This window comes from Asparagus officinalis, chromosome 10, assembly GCF_001876935.1.
Source record: "Asparagus officinalis chromosome 10, Aspof.V1, whole genome shotgun sequence".
NCBI lineage: Eukaryota > Viridiplantae > Streptophyta > Magnoliopsida > Asparagales > Asparagaceae > Asparagus > Asparagus officinalis.
Genome location: NC_033803.1, coordinates 34,755,292 through 34,766,396, shown reverse-complemented (window position 1 = coordinate 34,766,396; position 11,105 = coordinate 34,755,292). Strand labels below are relative to the sequence as shown.

The window sequence follows — 11,105 nt, the reverse complement described above, 5'->3', positions numbered from 1 at the left end:
TAGTTTTACTTCTAGGTGTGGCTTCTGACGAGGAGAAAGAAGAAGAAGATCCCCACCTTATACGCCGGATGAGCTCCCGGACTACCGCTCAAGTCGCTTCAGAAGTGGAGATGTGCTTTAAATCTAAACAAGAGGAACTCGTAGATCCCGAAGAGGTTCGTCTTGCTAAGCGAAAGAAATTAGCTTACAAGCAACGCCTTAGAGACGGGACCAGCCAGTGAAGTGCCTACCGGTGGAGAACGTAATACTTCATTTCTACACGGTCTTCTATTCTCTTGAATGTTAAATCTTAGACTTAGAAAATTTTATACTTCTCAGGAGGCCATGATGAAAGTGACATTCTGTTTGATCCTCCTCCTGATTCTAGCTTCACACAACATGTTTATGACACCATGGATGAGGAACCCACGAATGCCGAAGTGGGTGTAAATATTAAAGCTGGCGCAGGTTGCGATGTCGGACCTAGTACAACTGAAAGGGTTGTGAGTCCAGGTACATCTAACACTGGTAATACACCTTTCAAGTGGCAGTCATGGGAATTGAACGATTTGGAATTTATACCTCCACTAATTGTCAACTTTTCCTCATTTTGTTTTAAACACTTAGGTTTTCTGTAGGTGTTTTGATGGAGGGTCTAGATTAAGAAGAAACTCTCCATGATGCAGCCCTCAGAGAATTGGATGTACCCTCATTTGACCCGACGCAAGCCCCTTTAGACTCTGATGACAGGCTATTCGACGACATGTTGTCAGGAAAAGCCCATCGCGAGGCCAACAAACCAATTATTGTAGCTTGTTCACCTGCAAGTATGAGTTTTATCCTTGTGTTGCAATCATTCATTTGTCAGTTTCCACTTAACTATAAGGGAGTTCCAATCCTAGGACCAGTCATTGAGACTGATATGACTACTCTCGTCGGAAATTGTGATGAACCTGATGGTCTCGATATCCTGCTGTTAGCAGGGACTATTATCGAGGCTCAGTCATCGGTTCCTGAGACACAACTCGTCATCCCTTCAGAACCGACGACTGTAGTGACTGCCGCAACTGTGAGTGCAAGCTTTATTGAACAAGATGTGAGACCAACTAAAGAAGTTGGTGCATCAATTGTTTTTACACCTGAAGTACTTTCACCCGTTCATGAGCTCGGGCAGACGGAACCAAGTGTGGGGCATTTAACTAAAGAAAGCTCTGCAAGCATTGGTAAGTTCCACGTTGCTATTTGATTTAGAAATATTTCATATTTCAAAACATTTATCTCTTTTCTTCCTCGTAGGGCTCTGTCTCAGCTTCACAATCTTGTCAAGACGCTGCTGTCGGACAATGACCCAAATCAAACCCTGCTCTGTATGGAAATCAGTTCCTTCGTTTTCTTTGTGGGTGTGATGATCGATAAGCTCCTTCTCAGGAGGCTTTCCTTCCATTAGTTCAGACCAGCCCTGGCTATCAAAAAAATGCAATACAGAGTGCGGGATCTCCAGACCTGGCAAAAGCTGTAGTTGATGATTTGGATCGTCTAGAGCGTGAATTTCAAAAGTTATAATAATTCAAAGCTGTCGGTGCTCCATCATACATAGCCACTCAGATGAAATCTCATCTACAAATATGGTGCGATACTCGAGCCTCTGCTAGACTCGAAATTCAAACACAACAAAGTCGGGTGGATCAAATGAAGCTGCCCTCGCTGAGAAATGAACAACTCTGCATCAACTTAAATATTCTATTGCATCGAGCAAGGCCAAGATAGAGCGACTTAAGGAGAAGCTCAAGGCAGAGGAGGATGCTTTGGTAATCTTAGAAATGACGAGGGTCGATCTAGAGCATTCACAGGTTGTGATATCCGTGAAGTTGGAACTCTTGGAGCAGAAACTAGTTAAGATGGAAGAAGAGGCCGCTAAGACATTATCTGCCACCGAGAAATCCTTAAAGGTCAATGCGGAGGAGTTGTCTAAATTAGAACAACAAGTCCTTAGTCATAAGTTTCATGTAGAATGATTGCAATTATTAAATCTACAGACTCGATTAATAAAAGGCATTTCTTTACTCATTGTATTTTTATTATGATCTCTCATTCTATTTGGAATAATTAACCATAATACTTATAGGATTTTTGGCAAACCCTCAACCATCAACGGGTTTCATATGACTTTACCGATCATCGTTTGAATCGGCCTAGCATATGAATTATCTAAGTCCGTTTCACATATAACGTTACGCTAAAAGAATAAACTCTCTTAGACTTAGTGCTACGATATCAAATATGTAGACTTCGTCATTTATCATGGGAATAGACTACCCGACAACACGTGTTAGGCGCAGACTTTAGGATTTTTGGCAAACCCTCAGCTATCAACGGATTTGATATGCTTTTACCGATTACCGTTTTAATCGGGTTTGCATGTGAATTATCTAAATTCGTTTCACATGTGACGTTGTGCTGCGAGAATGAACTCTCTTAGACTTGGTTCTATGATATTAAATACATAAGCTTCGTCCTTTTTACGAGAAAAGACAAACCGGCAACACGTGTTAACGTAGACTTATCTCTATTCAGTGATTGAGATTAAGTCCCCCATGCATGTGAGACATGGATTTTGGATGTTGAAAGATTATGTCTTCTCTTAGGGCAAAGACGAACCTGGTACTAAAGAGGAAGAATTTTATATTCTATCTCCAGGCCTTGTTTTGGTGTAAAGACGAACCCATTGCTGAAGAGGAAGAACTTTATATTCTATCTCCTGCTGCAAAAGAAACTCAATGTGGAATCTCTACTTCGAGAATCTGGAAGGTGAAACTAAGAGTGGGATCTCCACTTCGAGAATTGAAAAGATTCAGATAACCCTAACTTTTATAGGATTGGTTACCTGATCTGGAAATAAATTTCTTATTTATCGAGACAAAATTTTGACTTTGGCCCTAACTTTTATAGGTTTGACTAAAGGGAAAAAAAGTGGAGGTCTTTCATTCATCAAAAAGGAATTCCGATTGTGGTCATAGCCATTTGATTGTTTGACTAGGTGGGTTATCTAGACGACCCTAACTTTTATAGGTTTGATCGTTTAACTTGGGCAGAGGCCTTTCGTTTATCAAAAGGGAAGTCTGATTTGTAAGTAGACCTCTCATTCATTGAAGGAATCGAGAGGGAATTTTGGTTTTGGTCCTAACTATAGGAAGGTTTGACTAAGAGACAATGGGAGTGAAGATACAAATAGGAATGTTGATTTGTACGAATCACTAAGTGGGGGGTTTTCAGTGTCAAGTGACAGGGACTTAACATTAAATAAGTTTGCTAATTACCAGGATCAGTAGCTTAAACTTTTGAGTACTGCATTAGGGATTTTAACATTAGGAGTGTTAAGTGCACAAACACAGTGGGAGTCTGGATGGACTCAGCCGAAAGAAATTTTTGGACCCACTATTAATTAATTTGATCAGTTAGGGACTTTGTTGTTGAGGACCGTGACTCATCAAGCATTCCACAATTACATCATGGGGGTTTTGTGAGGGAAGATTGACCGAATGAAGTCATTAAATCTCATCTCAATGAAAGAGTGCTCGGAATGTCACAGTGGGAGGGTTTTAATCATTTTGGAAATGATTGATTAGCCACCGTAGGAGGTTCTTAATTATTTCTTAAATATGATTAAAGATGAATTATTTAGATGACTGGTCTTCAACTTGAATAATCAGCTGATCTCGAGTTATCCTTAAGAATACCCTGCATAGTATTCTCCAGGAACTTCCCATTAAATAGGTTATCCTGAATGTACTAGGGATAGTACTTTTTTAGAAACTTCCTATTTATTGACATCATGAGCTTGTCACCATCTTGGGTGATTAAGCGATATGCACCATTTAAGTAGACTATCTCTATCATAAACGGTCCTTCCCATTTGGATTGAAATTTTCCTTTCTACTTGGAGTTAAGTATCATTGGTCACCGAACGGAGAGAACTAAGTTTTCTTCCTTGAAGCTTCATTGTCGGACTCTTTTATCAAAAGCCTGAGAGATTCTGACCTAGTAAAACTCAATTTGCTGCTAAGCTTCCAAATGCTTTTCGTCTAACATCTTAAGTTCTTTGAGACGTTTCTGATGTTGTTCCTCCATTGTCATCCCTATTGCGTGAGCAATGCGAAGGGATGGAATTTAGATTTTCAAGGGAAGAACAGCCTCGCATCCATATGCTAGAGAGTAGGGAGTCGCTCCGGTAGGCATGCGGACTGTGGGGTGATAGGTCAAAAGAGCTTCGCTGAGTTTGTCATCCCAATCTCGCTTGTGTGTCCTCACGAATTTAACAAAATCTTTATGATTATCTTGTTGAACGCTTCAGCCAATTCATTCAACGTGGGATTGTATGCCGTCGACGAGATGTTTTCAATCCTGAACTTACCGTAAAATTTGATGAATGAATTGCTAACAAATTGAGGGTCGTTGTCATGCACGATTCGTCTTAAATGCCATATCGGTAAATGATGAAATGTTTAATGAACTTGATGATTATGCTTGTCTTCAGTTCTTTGAGTGGAACTGCTTTAGCCCATTTCGAGAAGTAATCAGTGATTAACAGAATGAAACAGTCATCTTTGGCTGATGGTGGAAAAAGAGGACCCACAATGTTCATTTCCCATGTCTCGAATGGCCATGAAGTAGCCGAAGGGTGCAGGTGTTTCGGGGGTTGGTGCATGTAATTTGTGTATATTTGACACGCGTGGCACTGTCGGGCATAGTTAACCGCATTTTTAACCATGGTTAGCTAATAATACCCATCCTTTTGAGATGATCACAGAGTTTGGGGACAGGTTGGTGTGCCCCACAGATTCCGTTATGCGCTTCCTTAAGAGCTTCTTCTGCTTTCCTGGTTGAAGGACATCGGAGTGGGAGACCATCATACGCTTGATGATATAGCGTTTGGGTCATTGTGTTATAATAGAATCTCTTTCGTTTATGTCTTCTAGCAAAATACCATGCACGGCGTAGTCAATAATAGGAAATCACCAATCTCGAGGCACACGTTCAATTCTAGCCGAGTGAGCCACTTTGATGTCCAAGATGCAGTCTGGTATGAAGAGTTGGTGAGTTCTCACAGTGACCCATTGTTCTGTGTCAGGAGACAGTGCCAGAGATACCGATAATGCTACCAGTGCATCTGCGTATGCATTCAGGAGACACAGAATATATTTGATGACGAATTCTTCGAACGAACTGGCAATCTCGATGGCTGACTTGTGGTACGATATCAGATCTTGATTCCTGACTTCTTACTCTCCTCGAATTTGGTTGACTATCAGTTGAGAATCACCAAAAGCTTCGAGATATTTGACCCCCAGCTCTTTGGCAAAACTGAGCCCAATGAGCAACGTGTTGTATTTAGCTACATTATTAGAATACGGTTCGGTGAGTGAATAAGCTCGAGGCATCACATGTTTCTCTAGGGAAACTAAGACAACTCTAACTCCTGATGAAATTTTAGAACATCCGGGAACACTTGCCACATTAGTTGCTCAGGAACCACTATCGAAGTACAATTGCCATACCTACTGATGAGAGGTGGTGTTAACTTTGTGGGTTTCATTTGGCAAATCTTCATAGAGCTTGGATGTATCCGATGTTGGTAGGGAAGGCAATTTCTGCCCATACCCATTTACCCACCCGACCCGCCTACCACTTAGCCCGCCCAAAACCCACCCATTTAGTTAAATGGGTCTAATTGGGCGGGTTCATTTTAATCCACACTAAACGGGTACTAAATGGGCGGTGTATATGTGCCCATTTGCCCGCCCGCGTTCCAAAAGAAAAACCTAGAACCCCCGTCAATCTCTTCCTCTTTCTCTCTGGCGGTTGAGTTCTCATTGATCCCTCCTCCTCCGCCTCCTCCTCTGCCTCCGACGCCGCCTCCTCCTCCGCCTCCTCCTCTGCCTCCGACGCCGCCTCCGACGCCGCCTCCGACCTGGCATCACCCTCTCTCTCATCATCTCCCTCTGCGATCGCGGAGTCAATCCCGAAGCCCTAGCCGCCCTCGTCCGCGAGCTCTCTTGGTCAGTTGATTTGTTTAAATTGTTCTTATTTTTTCTAAACTAGAGTCTATTCTAATCAAGGAGATTACATAAATAGATCGGCTATTCTAAACTACAGTCTATTCTAATCAAGTTTTTCTAAACTAGAGTCTATTCTTATTTTTTCATGAAGTTCAGTTGATTTGTTTAAATTGTTCTTATTTTTTCTAAACTAGAGTCTATTCTAATCAAGTTTAGCATAATTTGCACAAAATTATGATAGATTCTTGAAGATATAATGCTATTCTTGAATTAAAATTGTGCCTTTGTCTATTATCTATATAGAAATGTAGTAAAAATAAAGTTTGCAATAGTGGGTATTTGAATTGCCTTCCATTAAATGATTACACATATCTTTTGTTGTTGTACCCATTTAAGAGGTTTATAAGTAGTACATAAATTGTAATTTGGTGCTCTTTGGTGTTACATGAAGCCAATTATTGTACATTATTCTACAAAGTGTAAGCAATAATGTTTTCGCTTTTCAGTTCATCTCTCATTTGTTATATGAGATTTTGTAATCTATGTAACTGGAGTAATTTCACTGAAAGGTCGTCATGTATTAAAAAAAATGGTACGTTTCATGATTCAGAGATCAGTTTAAGCAATGGATATCAGTGCCGGCTTACTACTAGCAGTTTCATTTGGTGATGAAGATCCTAATACGTATCCAGATTTAGAGGGCATTGGCAGAGGAATAACTGATAAGTTGCAGAGATTCCCTCTGGCAGCATAGTTGGTTGGAGGAGCATTAAGAGAGAAGCTAAATTGCGAGTACTGGATGAGCATTTTACAAAGCGAATCATTGGAATTGGATAAGGCCTTTGCACCTTCAGCAATGCTTTTCTTATTGTTCGGTTTTTTCCAAAGGTTATGCATTTGACATTGATAAACTAATCCAAATATGGATGGCTCAAGGACTGATTCTAATGGAGGATAATGGAAAGGAATACTTTGATCACTTACTATCCAGGTCATTCTTTGAGCAACTACCTTTGCAGTCTATATGTTTTGATGACATTTTAGTTTATAGAGGTAGGAAATTGGATGGAACTCGAAGAGATGTCTGCTACTTGTCTCTTTCATTATGGGATGGCCTTAATTCAGAGTTAGAGTGGAAGAATCTGCAGACCCTTATTATTAACACAAAGCATTCCATACAGTTTTGAGGTTCTGAAAATAATTCAAGTGCTAGATTTATCTCACAGTTATATGACGCAGTTGCCTGATTCTATAGGCGATCTTATACATCTCCGCTACTTGAATCTCTATGGAAACTACATTTGTAGTTTACCCAAATCATTGTGCAAGCTTTACCATCTTCAGTCACTAATACTGCCTCACAACTTGCCCAAAGGAATCACAAATCTAGTCAATTTGCGTCATCTCAATGCAAGCAAGGTAGCAATTTCATGGATAGCTGGAATTGGTAGACTCGCACATCTTCAAGGATTGAAGGTATTCCATATTAGAAGGGTGAAGGGTCATGACGTAGCACAGTTGAAGGGCATGAAGGAGCTTCAAGGGTCCCTTTGTATTAAATGTCTTGACAATGTAAAAAGTAAGGATGATGTACTTGAAGCCAAGTTAGAGGACAAAATCCATTTCAGAGAGCTTCAATTGAAGTGGATGAGTTGGAATCGTAATCGCAATCCTGATACTCACAAGGATGTACTTGACCACTTAAAGCCGCCTTTAGGTCTCAAAGAGCTTGAAATTCACTGGTAATCGCAATCCTGATACTCTCCTTTGTGATAGACTGATAGTTGCCTTGCCATTTGCCTTTTTGTTTTCGGGCTGTCCTTTGCCTGTGCCATTTGCCTTTTTGTTTTCGGGCTGTCCTTTGCCTGTGTTTTGTATGGTAAAACAATTTAGAATTTTATCATTTAGTATTTGATTGGGGAAATTTTTATAGTTTGATGGGTCATATTCCTAGAAAGTTTTTAACAATGAAACTGAGAGAGACATGTTGTCTCTGTTTCATGATTTAAAGTGTGAATATTGAGATGTTAACGAGGCATTTATAGTACATAAATAGTACATTTGATAGAGGCTCAATACGGCTTATTGATTTGCGGCAATCAGCCTTGTGCGATAACTCTAAGCTGTAAGTGAACCATTGCTTTTGTTTACATTTCACTAGATTATTTGCCACGTGTTTCGATGGAGTTCTTACTTAAAAGTATTTGAATTTTTATTTCAAGTTTTTACTTTTGTTACCGCCATAGCTGATGACATACCCCTACAGGTTTGAAGAGCATGAAGCCCCGGGTTCAAGATAATTTTTTACTGAGATCATTACTTCAATTTCAGATATTAAATTTGGGAAGGATGGGAGACACATTCTGAGCCGTGATTACATGACTCTTAAGGTTGAAGCTTCTCAGCTTTTTAGCAATAAGTTTTCAATTATTTCCTTTTCTAAATCAGTAAGGAATATAAAGTCTGTTTTCTGATATTGCATCATGATATATGTTAATGCATTCTGTTCGTTATCTGCTACCAAGATTGATAATTGCCTTCATTTCTGCTGTTGCCACCTCTCACACAGACATTTGTGATATACTTAAATAATGAAAACATAAAATAACATTGGATTTTCGGTCTAAAAGTCTTGTTAAACAAGGTTTTATATACATTGTAGTGATTCGATATAGGGATTCAGGCTAAAGATCTCTCTCGCTGTGTGTGTCTGCTCGCCCATGTGTGAGTGCACACACACTTGCCCACTTTCATGTGCATCTGTCTTTTTTCTTTTCTAAACTTTAACTTGTGCCCCAATGTTCTTACACGTGCACAAGAACAAAAGTCCTTCTACAAATCTTTGGGGTTGGCTGTTTGAGTTGTTTTCCTGCTTTCACATTCATAACTGCTGACTGCTGCTATCTATGTAAATGTTCTCCTTTATCCTGACTGCTGCTATCTATGTAAATGTTCTCCTTTATCCTGACTGCTGCTATCTATGTAAATGTTCTCCTTTATCCTGACTGCTGCTATCTATGTAAATGTTCTCCTTTATCCTGACATGGTATTGTCATTGAAAAGAAGATGGGATTGTTCATGGATGTCCTCATGGTTCAAAGGCATTTTGGGTTACTTGCAATGGCATCTTGCTAACTTTCATTGTTCTTGAGCTCAATGGCATTTTGTTTGCAACTTTGCATCTTGTTAACTTCTGTTGTGAACACTGCATCATATTGGTAATCCTTCCTTGTTTTTCTGTTCTTTTTTCTATGCATATCCTTGCAAATTTTATTCCTCGTGTCTTCTTAACAAGTGAAGTGGGCAGATGAGTGCCTGTGTGAGCATCATTTTTCTACTGAACCTATATATTTGCAAATATTAAATGGATAACTAAATTCAGGTAAGTCAATTCAAAAGGGATCTGAAACTAATTTTTCTTTTCGTTGCTTCACACTTTATCAACAAATCAGACACAAAGGAAACTTATTTGATTGTTTAGGGTGTGTTTGGCAATTGTTCTGTAATATGTTTATACTGTTTCCTTGCGTTGTGATTATTGTCAGTCGCAGCATTGTCAATTTGGGGGCTAAGATTTACTTTCTCGTAAAATCCCTCCCTTTTGATCTTTGTTTTCTGGTCTTTTCTTTCTTCTGCCATGATCCTGTTCATGCCTGAACATTTGAAAGATGGGAAATAAGTAGACTATGGTTGTGCTACTATTTTGTTTATAGACGAACTTACTACTCTTCTAGTTTATCAAGTAATTAAGTAGATTGTCCTTACTAATCGTGATCGTGTTGCTAATAGTTATGATGGCGTTTATATCAAGTTATTGATCTTATACAGATCCTTGCATACCTTGTGTTTTCTATCTTAATTCATTTAAATATACTCGCAATTTTGTTGTTATTGATCTTTTGGTTTTTGGTTTGGAAATTTGAGGTTAATTTTGCAAATGTGTGAGGTCTGTACTTTTATCCAGGCTTGTAAATGGTTCAATCATAAATTTGTCTGCATTTGTTTATCTTTGTTTATGTTCCTATCTTTGTTAGTATTTTATCAAAAGCCCCAACAAGTTTGCAAAAAGCTCCCAAAAAGTTTGCAAAAAGCCCACAATAGTTTACAAAAAAACCCCCTAAAAGTTTACAAAAAACACCCCAAAAGTATTATACATATATATGTACTATAGTTAAATGGGCAAATGGGCGACCCGTTTAATAAATGGGCGGGCAAAAACCCGCCCATTTAAATAATGTTAAATGGGCCATAAATGGGTAGATGGGCAAAATATGCCCGCCCATTTATGGCCCGCCCATTTAAACCCATACCCACCCATTTAACATCTCTAGATGTTGGGCTAGCCGCCAGAAGATAACAAATCACCTGACCCTTAACCGACTTCTGTTGTTTGAAGTGCATGTCGTATTAGGAAAAGAGTAGGACACATTTTGCTAGTCACCAATTCAAAGAGGCCGGTTGCGTCATGAATACTCGGATTGGGTTAACATTAGAAATAACATAGATCGTCTGTCCAATGAGGTAGTGCCACATCTTTTGGATGGCGAACACCAACGCGAGGCATTCCTTCTCAATCGTTGGATATCGAGATTCGGCACCAACCAAAGTTTTACTTAAGTAATAGATAGCTATTCGTGACTGTTGTCATCATCTTGTGCTAGCAAAGCACTTAACGAGTGGTTCATCGCCTTGATGTAAATCAAGAACGGTTTGTTGGCCTTTTTGTTTTGATGATGTTTAACAAATAATTTACTATTAATATTGTTTGTCTAGTGTTTGTATTTTTGTATTTATTATATACAAACAATATGTTAGAGGATGGATGGAATCGAGTATTCACGATCATATCTAATGTTGGTTGGCGGAATAGTAGAATGAAGCAATACAATTCACGTTCAAGATCCAAGTTTAAGCTTCATCCGCAAGTTTACCAAGTCATGCTTATTGAAGACCTTCATCAAGCTTAGGTATGTTTATCATAGGTTTATATTATGTGGGTTTAGTACTTTAAGCTCAATATCATATACACACACATTTTATTGGTTTCTATGTATATATATATATATATAT

The 11,105-nt window shown here is 39.1% G+C and overlaps 1 protein-coding gene across 2 annotated transcripts; it reads left to right on the top strand.

Annotated features, from left to right (window-relative positions):
• LOC109825658 (putative disease resistance protein RGA1) lies at positions 5,798–9,269 on the top strand. 2 transcript variants are annotated; one of them, XM_020392521.1, is made up of 3 exons: positions 5,798–6,035; positions 6,646–7,777; positions 8,302–9,269. In XM_020392521.1, exons 2-3 carry the CDS (start codon positions 7,266–7,268, stop codon positions 8,333–8,335), a joined length of 546 nt encoding a protein of 181 aa, XP_020248110.1. In that variant the 5' UTR covers positions 5,798–6,035; positions 6,646–7,265; the 3' UTR covers positions 8,336–9,269. The 2 variants fall into 2 exon arrangements, with proteins under 2 accessions (XP_020248110.1, XP_020248111.1); XM_020392522.1 differs by lacking the exon at positions 5,798–6,035 and having other exon boundaries at positions 6,042–7,777.

What these genes read in the sequence shown, in the direction of transcription:
- LOC109825658 (XM_020392521.1), top strand. Translation starts at nt 7,266, where the DNA reads ATGACGCAGTTGCCTGATTCTATAGGCGATCTTATACATCTCCGCTAC. An exon ending in AAAGAGCTTGAAATTCACTG is followed by an intron (nt 7,778 to 8,301) that starts GTAATCGCAATC and finishes ATACCCCTACAG; the next exon opens with GTTTGAAGAGCATGAAGCCC.